Source organism: Euleptes europaea, chromosome 4, assembly GCF_029931775.1.
Source record: "Euleptes europaea isolate rEulEur1 chromosome 4, rEulEur1.hap1, whole genome shotgun sequence".
Taxonomy (NCBI): Eukaryota; Metazoa; Chordata; class Lepidosauria; order Squamata; family Sphaerodactylidae; genus Euleptes; species Euleptes europaea.
Window position 1 is genome coordinate 48,851,253 of NC_079315.1, and position 17,198 is coordinate 48,868,450.

The 17,198-nt window shown below is 40.1% G+C and overlaps 1 protein-coding gene across 2 annotated transcripts in view; it reads right to left on the reverse strand.

Annotated features, from left to right (window-relative positions):
- Positions 1-17,198, reverse strand: part of APBA1 (amyloid beta precursor protein binding family A member 1) — a 54,792-nt gene that overhangs the window by 19,271 nt on the left and 18,323 nt on the right. For both annotated transcript variants that reach the window (XM_056848690.1, XM_056848689.1), the window contains exons 3-4: positions 9,624-9,663; positions 3,633-3,778 (exon numbers count right to left, since the gene is read on the reverse strand). In XM_056848690.1, coding sequence (XP_056704668.1) covers positions 3,633-3,778; positions 9,624-9,663 — 186 coding nt within the window. The remainder of the gene's footprint in view (positions 1-3,632; positions 3,779-9,623; positions 9,664-17,198) is intronic.

Genomic DNA, 17,198 nt, shown 5'->3' on the forward strand with positions numbered 1-17,198 from the left:
TGTGACTAGTCCATGGTCACCCAGCAAGCTTCTTGTGGAGGAGTGAAGAATCAAACCGGGTTCTCCAGATTAGAGTCTGCCGTTCTTAAGCGCTCCACCATCCTGGTGCTTCTCTTTCCAATTATTTACCATCCTCTTCTCTGTTTGCCCACTCCCTTGCTCCAGTCTAGGGGCTCAGCTCCCTTTTCTGCACAGAGGTTCTGATATTCTTGCAGAGTTCTCACAAATGGAAGCAGTCTCCTTAATATCAATGGAAGTGCCAAGTCTACATGAATGCCTTTTGCAGGCACTAAGGTGCTCTGAGGGGAATAAGAACCTTGGATCAGTTTTCTCAGATGTAAGCAACCCTCTCTTGTTTGTCAAAAACTCAGGAGTCAGCAGCAATGGTCTCTTGCAACCATGCTGTCAACTGGCACATCAAATTACTGCTAATGTTGTATCTGACCAGGCAATTCAACTGCAGCCCCTACTGGCTTTTGGCCAAGTGGAAAAGAGACCAAAGAAGCATTTGCAGCAAATATAATTGAAATGAGGCTGACCAGGATTTCAACAGAAAGTCACTAAACATTTGCATAAGTTCACCTTATTTTCACAAAGAAAATATGAACCCAACTTCAAATTATGGCAAGGTATTTACCAAAAAGTACCACGAGGAATCAATACAACAACAAGAAAAACAAGTTCAGGCCATTGCTGCTGATTAAATGTTTGCCTCATTCCTTCATTTGTAGCTTTTTGATACACCAAATAATGCACTGGTAAGTAAAAGGTAAAGGTCCCCTGTGCAAGCACCGGGTCATTCCTGACCCATGGGGTGACGTCACATCCTGACGTTTACTAGGCAGATTTTGTTTACGGGGTGGTTTGCCAGTGCCTTCCCCAGTCATCTTCCCTTTACCCCCAGCAAGCTGGGTAATTTTACTGACCTCGGAAGGATGGAAGGCAGAGTCAGCCTTGAGCTGGCTACCTGAAACCAACTTCCGTTGGGATTGAACTCAAGTCGTGAGCAGAGCTTGGACTGCAGTACTGCAGCTTACCACTCTGTGCCACAGGGCACTGGTAAACTGGCCTTTGAAAAGAAAAACTGAAGTTGCACTTAAAAAAAAATAATGGACATATTTTGCTATACAGGACCTCACTCAAAGCTGAGTACTTCCAGTTCACACTGATATTGAGTGTGCCTAATTTGTAATATAATCAAAATTCCCTAAAATTTACTTTCTCAAAGAAGATTTAGCTATCCCAGCAAACCAGTTTGTGTGTGTGTACGTGTACGTGTGTGTGTGTACATACACACATTACTTGGTTAATGTTGGTTGGATCTCTCTATGAGTTGGTTAGTGTTCTGTCCAATTGGTTAGTGATCTATCCACTAATTATATAAAGCAAGTACCATTGAATGTAAGATGTATAACAAAAATACTACAGGCAATTACAATTTGATTCCATACTTAACAGATTCCAAAAACTATGACAATGAAGGTCAAAACTAAACTGTACAAGAACACTTTACTCCTAAACCTAAATTTACATGCACATATGTACAAGCACACCATTTGATGTACATGTGAAAATAAGCAATATTTAATTTGCCTAAAAGCATCTTCTAAAATATCAATTCAACTCTAGGATTCAGGATTAAAATTTCATATGCATGTTAGTTCATTACCTTCATTAACATGTGCGCACATGCACGCCTATGTGTAATTTCTAAAGTGAATGACAACACAGTATGACTGCTTCCTTCTAGGATTCTTAGCCTGCTTGTTTAGAGCACTGTTTACTTGGTTTTATTATTGATTTTCCACTGCCAATGTATATTTCCCCCTAACACAACTGTTTGGTAGCAATACCAGCACAATGCTCTAGTCTTGACTGCTCTTATGTATGGGGGCTTTCTAATGTATAAATGCATTTTACGGCCACATCCTAAAGAGCTTGCTCTGGTGCACACAAAGACTTATAAAACAGAGGACCGGCTTTTCCCCCCAGCACAATTTCTTTTGTGGCTTCTGAATTTCCCCCCCCAAGCCTTACATTACTGGCAATGGAAGGAAAAAAGTGGGAGAATCAGGGCCTTGCCGAGTGCAGGCGAACGTATATATTATAGATGACTCAGAGTTGTGGCTGAAAAGTGCTTCCTTACCCCACACTTTCCACACTCTCCCTATAACCTGCCATTACAATTAATCATGATGAAATGCCAGACATGACAATTTAACATCATCCTGCCAGCAGGGAGGCAAGAAAATGTGATGATATCATACCACAAGACAGCAAAAGTACACATTATAGGGTGGGAGGGGACAATGTGAGATGGGGAGGCCAGGCCTGGAGCAATTATTTACTCTAATGTGTAGGTGTGTTTTGTGAAACTTTCCACGTGACCCTTTGGACTGGGTTGGAGCTTGCAGTTGCTAACACAAAGAGATTATAAATTAATCTGTGAACCTGATCCACAAACAAGCTGAATCTGGAATGCTTGTTCCTGATTTAATTTCGTTCATGTCAACTAGTCTCAATGGACTTCAATAAAAATATAGCTGGTCCAGCATACTCCATTTAGGATGCTTAAATTGTGGTAGTGTAACCAGCAGTTGTCCTGCCATAGCTAATGGGAAGCATTCTAGTCTGTCACCTGCGGAAGGATCCATTCATCATGCAAGAGGTGCCCAGACACCTCTGTGAGAAAGTGGTCCTCAGCATGCCCTCCTGTGAACTATCAACAGTCCAACAGTACAATGGTACTTTTGTGCTGTATATGAAGGCAAGTAGCATTGTCAGGTCCTGGCAGAGTACAACAGTATCACCTCTTTCACCAGTGCACCAATGCCAGACATCGCCATCACAGACCACTGTGTGCTAGCTGGTTTGGGGATGACAGCATAAATTGGTAGACATGATGCTTAACCCCTGAAGTAGTCTAAGCTCCAGAATCTTAATAGGATACATATTTCCCAAGGTCACAGCATGTTCCAAGTAAAGCAAACATGTTCATAATTTATAAGATTTTTAAAAAAACAAGCTAAATGCAATTTGAAACATCTTGACTCTTACGCCACTTTTAAAAGAAGTGAGTAAGGAATCAATCCAACAACCTGCCAGTATGTTTCTTTCTGTATAACAGACTGCTATTACTCACACTGAAATGGTTGCGTGCATGAGTTTCTCTCTTCGCATAGTGATTTGGCCCACAATCCAATGTATTTTTTGATTCAATGTTAAAAATGTAAAGGGACTAATCCAGATTCCTACTACATCCTTCCTGCTCCCCCTCACTAACCTTCCTACTCTTTTTGGCCTGTCTCATGTGCACAGAGGTATATTCCATGCACAGATGATAGAACAGACCATCTCTTTAGGGTTTAGAAGAAGTACAAAAATATTCATTCTCTCACAGACTCCAACATATTACAAGCAACACATAACAAATACCACTGTTGTATAATCTGACCCACAAAATGTGAAAACAGTATATAACTAAATGATCTAGTAAATCTTTTTCGCCCTATCACAAAAGGCACTATCTTTTAGAAGAGACGTTAAACACACGTCATTCGTGGTTGCAGCTTTGAAGCACCACTAGAGACAGACAGCAAGACAGACACACACACACCCCCGCCGCCCCTCACCTTGATTCGGCTAACAGCTTCTTGAGCTTGCATCATTCTCACATTCTTGGATGGAGTTTTGTCCGAAAGAAGCTGAGTGGAGCCAAGGTAATTGGCAGCAAATATGATTCCATCAATCAAGTCTTCGGGATCGCAAGGCCCAGGAACTAGAACAGTGAAACACTGAATTATTGAGGTGAGTTATACTCCTAAGAGGAAAGAGACTGCACATATCCCAGCACTGGAGACAGTGCATGAAGGCTGCAAATTCAGCTTTGGAGTATGTCTGTAGTTCATCGTGACAGAAAAAGGTTCAACACAATCAGAACAGACAAAGCAAGGACCAGCCTCTCTACAGCAAAGGCTGTACTTGGTAATCCAACCTGACTTTTACATTTGCTTGTTCTGAGCAAAACAATGTTCACCCTGAAGCAAAATAACCTGAATTGTTTTTTTTTCCTTCTTCCTTTTCACAGAAAGGCACAAAGCACTTATATATGCTCCTGCCCTGCCAAACTGCTGCCCATCACTCTTTGATCAGGGTTATGTAACTTTAGACATAAAATAAAGAGATGCTAAGTGCTACCATCAGAACTTTGTGCAACAAGGAAACTACAGAAATTAAACACATTTCCATATATTAACTTACTCTGCACAATATATTCTGCTTCCAAGAGTCAGGGTTTTCTGAAAGACTGGTTGGTGAAAATGAGCACAAAGAAGGAAGGAATGACAGATCATGAAGCTTAGGTTTAGGTATCCTGTAGGTAGAAGGGTTATTCTAACATCCACCCCAACACAAAGTAGCCATGAGAAAGACTCTTGCTAAAGTCAACTTTTGACACATCAATGCAAAATGTTGCTATTTAAGCATCTGTAGTTGTATACTAAAGTCTGAATCTGGGTGGGAATGCCTACATTCACATTTGCTTCCAGATGAAACAGCAGTAAGATACCATAGCCTGGGCTATTTCTGCAGCCTCTAATCACTGTTCTGGTTGAGAGGCCTCATTGAGATCCTGAGCAAGGCAATTCACATATTTCTGCAAATGTACTGCTCAATTATGTTCCGGGCACTGGATTTGGAAATTGGTGGGCAAATTCTAAGAGACGGAAATAACTTTAAAAAAAAATCCCACCTCAAAGGGAAAAATCACTACAATGATTATCCATTCTACAAGGAGAATCATCACTTCTTAAGAAATTGTGCTTACCCTTAAACCACCTTAGCTGCATTACCTACTTCGCTAAGACAATTCCATAAAACTAGTTGATGGTTTATTTATTTTTCTTCTGCTTGTTAACACAAATCTTTGTTTCTATGGACATAATGAAATGTATACTGCCACATTAGTATAAATGTCTTCATTGTGTCAGGCAACTAAAAAGGGGCTATTCAGAGAAACACAAAACAAAGGGATTGTGCTGGTATATAAAAACTAAACAGTGGAACATAATTTGTTTTATACAGGAAAAATTCATGTGATCTACACAAAGTATTGAAACTTAACTTCATTTAAAAATGAAACCAACCAAGAAGTTAGTATTAAACAATATCTGTAACTAAATTAGAACCAAGCCATTTTTGCAGAAGTGGAATCCATTAACCACTTCAGCCTGCATGCACACCACTATACCATATTAGCCCCACTCAAGTCCACTCCTATGCATGCTTACTTTTAAGCAAGTTGATTGGAATTTATTCCCTCCTAAGAACTGGGTGATGTCAAGTCACAACGAATGCATGACTACTCCAACGCCATAGGGTTTTCAAGGTAAGAGATGACCAAAGGTGGTTTTGCCATTGCCTTTAGCTGCATAGCAACACCAGTCTTCGTAGGACATACTAAAACTAGGAACGGCGCTTGCTCATAGACAATACATAACTGCCCATAGAGAATGCATGCTTACCCATTGGGAATAGTGGAAACCACGCTTGCCAATAGGGAACAGTGAGACCACGCTTGCCATTATTCCCTATTGGCAAGCGTGGTGTCATTATTCTCTATTGGTAAGCGTGGTGTCATTATTCCCTATTGGCAAGCGTGGTGTCCTTCCCTATTGGCAAGTGTGGTGTCCTTCTTCCCTATTGGCAAGCGTGGTGTCATTATTCTCTATTGGTAAGCGTGGTGTCATTATTCCCTATTGGCAAGCGTGGTGTCCTTCCCTATTGGCAAGTGTGGTGTCCTTCTTCCCTATTGGTTTCCATTATTCCCAATGGGTAAGAATGCATTCTCTATGGGCAGTTATGTATTGTCTATGGGCAAGCGCTGTTCCTAGTTTTAGTACGTCACGTCTTCGTTGGTGGGTCTCCCACTCAAGCACTAACCATGGGCAATCCTACTTAGCTTCCAAGCTCTGCCAAGATTGGGCTAGCTAGAGCTATTCAGGCTGATCTCTTCCCTCCTAAGTTCTCATAAGACTGAAGTCAGAGCTAGTGTAATATACTTAGAGTACCAAATCTAGCCTATCAAGCTATGAAGCTCATGGGGTGCTTCTGGGGCAGTTACTATCTGTCAGCCTGGCCAACCTTACAGAGTCTTGAGAGGATAAAAGAAGGAGGCATGCATGCTGCCCTGACCTTCTTAGAGGAAAGGAGGGATAAAAATATAATAAATAAAATTTAAAGTTGGCTTAAAAGGTTGTGGATTCCAGTCCATGCTGGCGGTATTTTATACATACGGACAGGAGCTTCCTGAAGAAACTGTATGATTAATGAAGCAGAAAGCCAATCTAAGTAGTCAGAAGTAACAAGCCAATCTTGAACCAATTAATAATTGTCTGATTTAAGGCCAGTTTTCATACGAGCAGAATTTAGTTTATAGTCAGAAGCATGCAACCGTATTATTTGTTACCATTGGTTTCAGTGCTGCTTAATTTGCCACTTGGCATGCACAAACAAACCTGCTTGAAAGCGTTTTCAAGTCCAGTGCAGCTTTGACCTAGTGCATTAATACAAGTACATTAGCTAATCTGACATACTGGCACCATATGGGTACCCCAAACATATAAACAAATCTTTTGGCTACTACTTTTTAAAAAGCATAACACAAAGTACAAGTATTGTCCTATGTCTGGAGTGGAAAACCAGGAGTACCTCAAGCTAGATAATTAAACATTAAAAACTATAACATGGGCAGAGGAGATGCTGGAAGATCACCAGCACATTTGTTATTGATAAATAGCAGTTGCAGCAGGATGAGGGGATACTTTGGATAAAGATTAAGGTGCAGGGGAAGAGGGATTTCACTCTTCTGTGCCACTGCTCCAACATAAAATCACCCCCTAGAACCACTATCTGCCTCCCTGGGGGGGGGGGGGGAACATAAATGTTGTTTGTATATTTTCCCTAGTGGTGCAAACAGAAGCTCTGGAGGGCTGTTTGAAGTTGGGGTGATGGCTCAGAGGGAAACCAGTCTGAAATGAGGCTCTCACTCATGCTATTTACCAGAAGGGGAGGGAACCACAACTCTATCATAGTGGATCTTCCAGAAGCAAGGCTCAGACTTACCTACAAGCCCAGTTTTCTGGCATGTGCTGGGGAGGGGTTGGGAGCGGGCACAAGGTTTAGGGGCTTGTCTGGTGGGGCAGGGACTCAGCTGGGCAGCCAGCATGCTGCCACAAACTGGCTGTTGGTGTGGAAGCTGGGGAAGGAGCCATAGCTTCTTTAACTCTATCTGGAACTTTTCCTGCCCTGCTGCATACCTTCCTGGCCCGTCCTATATTTCAAATGGACCAATCAGGCCCTGGCTCAATAGGGGTGGGGCAGGCAGGCTCAGACCTGAGCTTTTGCACTTGGCTCCACCAGCTACGTATTTAAGAAGCCATCCCCCTTGCCCAGCTGAGTCTGCTTTCTAATTTGTCCCCCCCTTCCTCCCTATACTTGGGCTGTTTGGTTGTTATGACAACTTCGTGTTAATTCGTCACAACTTTTGGTGGTTTTGGCATGGGGCCAGATCCATTTTTGGGGGAAAGGCAGCCTGCGTGCCCCTTTTTCCCCATTCTGGGGACCCCAATAAGGGGTTTTTGGGGAGGCCTGGAACAGGGACATGCCCAGTCGGGGGCTGTCTGGGCGGTGGCCTCCTGCCAAGTGGCAGGGGACCCACACAGCAGGCTCCCATTTAAGTGGGTCCCACATACTGCCATCTCAGGCTACTCCCAGCTGGGAGTAAGATGCATCGGCCGGCAGGCGGATCGGGCTGATGCTTTGGGTCTAGCCCCTATGCAACACTAATGCCTGATGGTGTAACCAATAAAGTTGTGGCCATTTCCATTCCAGCTACTGTCTCCACGTGTTTAATTGTATGCTAAGGTCATCATAGTATTAGGATCATGGGGCGGTTATTGCATGCCAAGAATGATCAGGGTTGGGGGGCTGCAGCCGGCTCCAAGACACTACCCAATTTGGCGCTATGCTGGAAATCTCGTCTGGTTCAATCCTTAGATTCAACTCTTACTTTACATGTGTACTGCCACCATCTCATATGTTTGTTCAGTCAATTCACCTCTTCACAGCTGACCACTTTAGTAACAGAAGCAGCAAGCTCTGTCCGCTCCCCTGCCTACCCACTGTGCAAGCCCTACTAAGGGGAATCCATGTGACTTCTACAAAGGAAAATCTTGCCTCACTAAACGTTTGAAGTTCTTTAAGAGTGTTTAACAAGGATGTGGATAAAGGTGAACTGGTAGATAAAAACTTTTTGGAAGTCCAAGTGTATATTGACAATGTTCCCCAGCTGAATTTCTTGGGCAAAATTAGTAGTCATTGCATATAAGTGCAAGTCTTCTTATGGGCTTAGCAGCTGGCTAGCTAACAGGTAAGACAGTGTAGAAATAAACAGTCCCTACAGTGGAGGGAAGTATACAAATGGGGTTCCCAGGAATCTGTATTAGTACCAATTGAATACATGAACACGCAAAGCTGCCTCATTCTGAGTCAGATCCAGATCAGTATTGTCTGCTTTGACTGGCAATCATGCTCCAGGATCTCAGGTAGAAGTCTTTAACATCACCTATCTCCTTGTCCTTTTAGATGGAGATGCCAAAGATTGAATGTGGACCTTCTGCATACAAAACAGATACTCTACCAATGAACCACAGACACTCTGAGTTCTGTTTTCTAATTAAGTTCTATTTAATTTGTTAATAAAGAGGGTAAGCAGTAACAATTCAAGTTTGTTGATGACAACAAATTATTCAGGATAGTGAAAAACAAAAGTGATTGTGAAGCATGCCATGAGGATCTCTCCAAACTGGGTGAGCAGACAGCAACATGGCAAATGATGTTTAGTTCAAAAAAGCATAAGGTGCTGCATATTACAGCAAAAAATCCTAAATTCACATATACTGATGTGGTCCGAACTGATAGTGGTTAACCAGAAAAGAGATCCTGGAGTTGTGGTAGAAAACTGGATGAAAATATCAATCCAGTTTTAGGTATTATTAGACAATAAAGCAGTCAGTATTGCAATGCCTTTGTATAATTCTGTCATATGGTTCTATTTAGTAATACTGTATACAATTCTTGTCATGTTGTCCCAAAAATTATATTGTAGAGTTGGAAAAGATGCAAAAAGTCCAACCAAAGTGATTATGCAATGACTTCCTTATGAATAAAGCTAAAAAATGTGGGGCTTTCATAGTTTAGGGGGAAAATGTTGACTGTGGGAAAACGACATGATAGAAGTTTATAAACTAGACTCAGAGTCACCCCCATAAAGCAATGAACTATTAGTACCAACAGTACACTGAACATACAGCATCACAGAAAGGAAATGTAAACAAGAAGCCAGTGTAAACAGGAAGCAGTTTCCCCTGAACTCAGCATAGCTACAACATTGCAAAGAGATGAAATTTATGTTAGACTTAAAGGTCTCTGGAATTTCTCTTCTATAACACCTTCTTAGTAAGTATATTATATGAAATAGATTAACATTAATAAATTTAATAGTTCTATAACTATATCAACAAGTATAAATTTATTTTGCTTTAAAGACTGTTTTTATAACTCACCTTCAACATATGTTGGGAATGAAGCCAAACTTTTTCTTGACTGTAATTAAGACAAACGGTATCAAAACAAGCAAAACATGCTGAAAAAACTTTCATGCAAACCTGGCAAAATGATTAATCATACAATGACAGTGGTTACCCAGTCTTTGTAGACATACTATTAAATAGTTATAAATGTTTCAGAATCACCCGTTAATTATTGAGGAGTTATCCTGGAGTGCAGTGTGTACAATTAGCATCAATAAGGCATTTCCAGACTGGCTTCAATATGACAGCAGTTTCATGAGATCAAAGAAAATACCCACACACATTATGTTTTAACCAAATATAGTGAGAAGTAACTCAAGGGTTTATAATGACTCTATCAATGTATAAAAGGTCCTAGACTGTCACTTACAGGGTGAAAACGCATGGTCGCTTTAGCCTCCTTTAATCCCTGTTTCAGCCAGGATTCAGCCAGGATCGAACACATGCGTTTCACCAAATGTGCGTTCGATCCTGGCTGAATCCTGGCTGAAACAGGGATTAAAGGAGGCTAAAGCGACCATGTGTTTTCACCCATAGACTCATTTGTATAGAAGATCTTTTGAGCACTCTTTCTTTGTGCTCCAGTATAAACGTTTGGAGATACTTTTCAATGTCTAATGATTATTCTGTTCTTTACTGGACTAAATTATCATGATTCATCACAAACTTGATGAACTTGACAGACAGCTATCAGACAGATAACTTTATTAAATCCTAAAAACCGGTCAATCAAATTTAGTGATTGTCTCTTCAAGGATTAGCTATACACTAACATATTCCTATAGAGATGGCTTTCATGGTGACAGTTTATGTTGGATGTTCTCATATTACAGCAGCGATTGGTATTAAATTTTCTTCTTGGCCTAAGATTAAAGAAGAGAGATAGCAGTAGCTTACTCCACAGAGTGCAGAAGTAAAATATTAAATTTGATGAAGTAAACTACTAATTGAAAAGGTAGGTATGAGTGGGATCTATGTAAATACCTATATGACTATCTTATTACAAGGCTGTCTATGGACAAGTTAAGTTACATCTATGGTGATAGAGGTTTTTTTTAGTTTAAAAATCTTGGTGACATGATTAAGATTCATTGTACATTTACAAGTTGAGCCATAAGAATAGCATAAGAACATTTAAGCGAGAAAGTAACTAATCAATGCCACAAGAGAAAAATGACAGAGTGGTTACAACTAAATAACTGAAGAACTCCTGCTGATGTGTTTTCAGAAAATTAAGTGTTGGTGTCAAATTATGACATTTTCTGTGACCTTCTGATCTATTACAGTGGCTCTACTTTTGATACTTCTACACTGATATCCTTTTAAATAATTCATCCAATTGCCATGAACAGATTAAAGAGGTTTATCATTTGCATTCAAGTAGGCAAAGATAAAGCAGCAAAGCAACAAATAGCAGTTCTGAGAAAAGCTTAGCAAGATAAAGTACAGTCTTCAACTAACAGATATGCTTTACTATTATTATAGCTATCATTATTATTATAATCTTCTTCCCTCCTTCAGAGAGTGTTTTTTTTTTTTACACATTTCTGTAACATTCTGGAACAAAGGCCTATGTCACAAATACATTCCCATACTCTCCTGACTGATATAGTCCCTTTTTAGGTATCTGGATAGAACAAAATATCTGAGACAAATATTTTTCTTGCTCGAACCAATTGCTTTGGTTTTATGGATACTATCACAGAAAAGGCTGGACAGAGAAGAACACCACTTCTGAAAGCAAGTTCATACTCTAAATTTAGTTGCTTCCAAGTAAAAAGCAAATACAGTTACAGCTCTGTTATCTGGCACTTGGTTAATTGGCAAACTTGGTTAACCCGCCGGCTGGCTGCCTCTGCCTCTCGGTGGAGAGCAGGCAGTAGCAGACTGGACTCTGCATCCCAGCCATGGGAGCTGCCTACACCAGGACTGCGTCACTATTCTCCTGCTCCCTGCCTCATGCTATCAGTCAGCTGTGTGGTAGATGAGGATTTAACCAGGCAGGGTATCATGTGCCCAACCTGCCACAAGGTTGATCAGCTGCATGGGGGCAGGGTGCGCATTTTGGGCTATGGATGCTGCCCACTCACGCTGCTGCAGATAAGGTGGCACCCTTGGGTGAGAGCCCACTGGGACCCCGCTGCTTGTACCTCCTGTCCGGCTGGAGAGAAACAGGTAGTGGGCACTTGCCATGGCTGCAGTAAAAGCTTGGTTAACTGGCATTTATTTGTTTTAATAATTTTAAAGTTATAATGATGGTTTTACAATATCTATTTTGATTACATTGTATGTTGTTTGCGGATGTTAGCCACCCTGAGCCCGGCCTTGGCTGGTGGATTGAGGGCAGGGTATAAATTGAAATATAAATAAATAAATGTTTGATTAATCAGTTTGATTAATCAGTGACAACGATTAACAAAGTTTTTACTGTATTTGGAAGGTTAACAGGGAAGTACCCTAATTTTAGGAAAAATAAAATAAATACAAACTTTCTTGCACACTTATTTTTTTAAGTCCACTTTGCCTCTCTCTTTTGGGGTTTTAATCCTTGAATTAGAGCTGGGAGGGTAAGAAACATGTTTTCTACCCCCCCCCCATTTTTGAGAGCCTAGTTCGCTGGATGACTCCTTGTGGGGCTCAACCAGGATCTGGTGTTTCTTCAAGAGGAAAAGCCGCAGGTACAATCCCAGCCAGATCCAACCTCCTCTGCTTGTTTTTCTGTCCTTTAGTTTTTTTGTTGTCTGTGTCAGTATCTGTGTCCAGTGTCATTTTTGGAAGTTAATTGTAAGATCTGCTGGGTGGCGTAGAGACTTTACTCCGCTTTCACTTTAAGAATTATAATGGGGCGAAGCAAAGAACCTTCAACAACCACAACATGCCTTCAACTAAAAGTAAGAACTCGTTCCCTTGAAATTGATTCTATCGCAAATAGCAGAGCCCAGTAAAATCCCCTTTAAAAGCAACTTGCCAGCCTGTTTGGAGAGAGGCGAAGACAAGTAAAAAAAACCAAACCCCTCTCCGCCATTTTCTTAGAAGGGAAGCTGCACTGTGCTGTGAATGTAAGGGGGGGGAGGTTTGGGGCCAGCTTGAGAAAGCTATGTGCAAGCGCTCCCCTATCCTCCTTTAAGGACAATTCTGTGTGAAGGCAGGCAGTGTTCTCTTTTTCTGGAGTGTGGTGGCTTGTATTTGGGTCATGGCCCAAGTCCAGCAGGGGAAAAGCAAGGCTGTTTTTGTTTAGACAGAGTACTTAATAAGGCAAATACCAAAGATCTTTTCTTTTTCCATTTTTGAAAAGCCTGATATCTTGTGGTCTTTTCCTGCTATTGCATCTGCAAGGTTAAAATCTGCTTAGATGGAGAAGACACCTCACAAGAAAAACACCTTTTTGGGGATAGCCTGACATCATGTGGCTTTTGTATGCCATTACTTTTGCTTGGTTTTAATCTTTGAAGTGGTTAGCAGTGGAAATTCCTAGTGAAAACCAGTCAAATATGGAAGAAGAAGCAAGCCAATGAAAGGTCTATAATAGGATAAGATGCTGATCTCAAGTTGGATAGTATTCTCTGATCAGGATTTTAAACTTTTTAATCTTTTCCCTTTATTATATACATATACACATATTCCTCTTTTTATGGTGGTTCTATAGTCTATTTTTGATAATCCTTTTTTCCTGTTTTTTCTCATTGCTTGGGATTTTTTTTAAATTCCTTTTTCTTTTTCTAAGTTTTCTTACTAAAGGACTTTGGATTTTTTAATAGCTCAAAATAATATTATTAATGAACTAATCAATTAAAATAGTGACTTAGAAACTAATATAGCATAGTTGTAATTTTAATATACTAATTATCTAATAAGCCTAATTGTGTGCTGCATAGTATTTTAAGGGGAATGTTATATGGAGGAGAAACAGAGATTATCTTATGAGCGGAAAGAGAGGCAAACACAACAAATCTAAACAATTAGAAGAAGAATTTGAAGAGGAGGAGGAAGAACTAGAAGTTATGGCAAAATCTTCTAAGTCGCTCTCAGCATAACTTCAAGCACTGGCAAATCAAATATCAGGACCTGAGGTCAGACTACAATCTACAGCACAACAATCCGAGGCACATATGAGAGTGGAGATACTCATCTAAAAAAGATCTGCAAAATACTTTAACGGATATAAAATTGCAGATTTCAGAAACACTTAAGGATATAAAAGATCTGAAGACTAAACATCAAACAGTGGAAACTCATTTATGGAAACAAGAATGACAGTGCGGAACAAAGAACTGAGATCTTAAAAATTCAGAATAGAGAATCCAATTTAAGATTTCGCTGATTAGATGAAAATTTTGATAAGGATAACATAGAGGGAAGCTTCAAATAATTAATTCAAGATTATATGAAAGTACAAGATGATTTTCTTTATATAAATAACATTTATAGAATTAATTCTGTATATGCTAAGAGGAATAACCTTCCAAGGGACATCCTAGTCAAGTTTTCACAAAAGAAAACAAGAGACATGATCTTGCAACAGCAAAGATTGATCCCTTTAACATATAAAGGAAAACAGATCTAGATCTTTCAAGATCTACCAGCAAGTGTGCTCAGGAAAAGAATTTACCTTTCTAAAACAGATTATTCAAAATATTTTTTAAAAAAAGATAAACACAAAGCAACCAATCAAAGAGGCAAGGAAGAAAAGGACAAGCAAAAGGATGCAACACAACCTACACAAGGAAAAGAAAGTAACTTATTTTCAGAGCAAGAGGAAGGTGAACATTCAGAAAGTGAAGAAGATAAACTCGGAGAAGCTACCGCCAATTAGGAATCAAACTTCAACATGGAGAAATTAAAGGTTATTTCAGTAATGTTAATGGTTTAAATTTCCCATCTAAGCGCAATAAGATATACCATGCTTTAAGCAAACTGGGGGCAGATATGGTTTGTCTTTAAGAAACTCATATAAAAATAAAACATGAACATATTTTAGACAACAAGAAATTTGGCTATCTTTATCTTTCATCGGCAAAATTAAAAAAAGGTATGGCAATCTATATTAAAAACCCTCAAATAAAGGTGTTGGGAGAAGCCAAGGATACAGAAGGAAGATTTCTAATTTTAAAATTACAGAGAATTAAGGGCAAGATTTTCACCCTTGGGGAAATATATGTCCCCAGTAATGCAAGAGAACAATTTTTTGAGAATTTTTTTCAGTGCCGCCCTGGAACTCCGGCTAGGCCTTCCACCCACAACCCAGCAGTGTAAAGGCCCACTCTGGCATTCCAGGGGGCATTTCAGGGGGCGTTTCCAGGGGTGGAGCTGCCTGTAGGCAGCTTCCTGTCCCCATTCAGCCTGGAATGCCGGCAGGGAGAATGGCGTTGCTGCGCCTGTTTTTTAGCAGGTGTGGCATCGCTGTTCTCTATGGGGTGAAAAGCCCCATTTTTACAAAAAAAAAAACCCATCTAAAAGGCTTTTTTTGTCTTTTGGCGGCAGTTAAATGGCTTTGGAGACGCCGTGGCAATGCCTAGGCTAAACCGTTCCCGAACGCCGAAAGGTAAGGAATGCACTGTAATTGCTATAAATTCCAGAATGAAGAAAGAGAGACAAGAACAAAGAAAGAAACTTTGGGAGAATCTAAAGAACCTAGAAGAGCAACATGCTACATCACAAAAGAAGACTGTTTTGAAGGAAATCAAAACGTTGAGAAATTATCTGGATATGCTAGATACAGAAGAACTGCAAAATAAGATTAAATTTGCAAAACAATTTGTTGATTGATGATTTACTTTAATACGGTCCAAGACCAACAATAAAATATTTTACATAAAAGAATAACTATATATATATATATATATATAAATAAATACTTGTCAAACATAATCATAAGAGAACCATTAAAAACTAAGCTTAAATAAAACACAGTTACAGTCCATATATAAATATAAAAACACTCATCCATCAGGTTCAACCCATGCTCCCCTAGTCTTCATTACTCGCCATCCAAATTTGGCCATTTTAAAGGTTAGCTCAGTGTCCTTATCTGAGAGCATGTTAGAAAGACGAGTTGCTCTAATTCTCCCTGGGTGGCCAGCTATTACAAAGGAAATGTCTTCTCTTATTTTATTATATATTTTGCAGTCAAAAATGGCATGTTCAAGGGTCTCTATGCTCCCATCAGAACAAGGGCATAAACGTTCACCATAGGGTATCAATAATTTGTTGAACATGGTAATAACCCTGGCAGATATCTCTCATATTGTCTAAGGAAAGAATCTGAAAAAAGAACTATAATTGGGGTCAAGAAAGAAAATAGGACAAGCTATATGGAAAAGGACATCAAAGAGCAATTTCATTCCTTCCCCCCCCCCAACTATATAAAAACAATTGGACTACTCAAGAAGGGATGGAGGAATATATAAAAGAAGGTCAAACGGAGTCATTTACAAAAGAGGAGAAAGAAATGTTAAATCAAAGTATAACAATACAATAAATTATACAAGCTAATGGAAAGTTGAAACAGGACAAAACACTGGGTCCGGGTGGTCATACAGCCAAGTATTGTAAGGGTTTTGAAGAGGAGATAGCATTGAAGCTCCAAAAAGTAATGAATGATATAACCAAAGAGGGAAATATCCCCCCACCTTGGCAAGAAGCATATATTTCAATAATATAAAAATAAGGGAATGATCCTTTGTTACCACAATCATACACACCTATCTCACTTCTGAACTTGGATTACAAATTGTTTGCTGCCATAACAGAAGAAAGATTCAAGAAAAAGATAATGAGGATTGTACATCAAGATGAAACAGGTGTCATACCAAAAATGCAAATGAAAAACAATGTCTGTTTTGTTTTAAACGCAACAGAACATGTTAAGAAGAAAGTCAAGAAAGTAGCATTTACATTTTTTGATGTAGAGAATGTAGCCTTGTTTACTCACCGAGAGGGCTCTTTCTGCTCTGAGGTAGAAGGGAATCTTGAAAGCTTGGGTTTTCCCGCCCATTGCTTGGGGAGGCAGGATCGAAGTTCTACTTCCTGTCTCTCTGGCGGGAAAGCCCATAGCTTCCAGTTTTCTTGACAAGCCAGCTACGGAGACAGGAACAGCCTGAAAAAACAACTAAGTAGCCCACAACAGGTACAAACGAGAAACGTGTATAAACGAACAGGAATAACTGTAGACTGGACTACTGAACAACGAGAACAACATGCCAGAAGCCAGAAGGAACATGAGGAAGGCAACATATCCACCGGGAGCATCCCTTGTTTAGCAAACCACCCATTGTGTTGTATGTGCTTATTCGGGTGGCCAAGATGCCCTTCTACTTCAGAGCGGAAAGGGCCCTCTCGGTGAGTAAACAAGGCTACATTCCCACTCTGAGGGAAGAGCATCTTGAAAGATTGGGATGTTCAAGAGCTGATTTCTTGGGTGGGATTCCTAATCTTCCATTTCGTCCTCAACCATGTGCTGCAGAACACTTCTGCCAAAGGCGGCTTCAGCGGAGGGGGAGGTGTTGATGCGGTAGTGGGGGACAAAGGTAGAAATCAAAGACCAGGTGG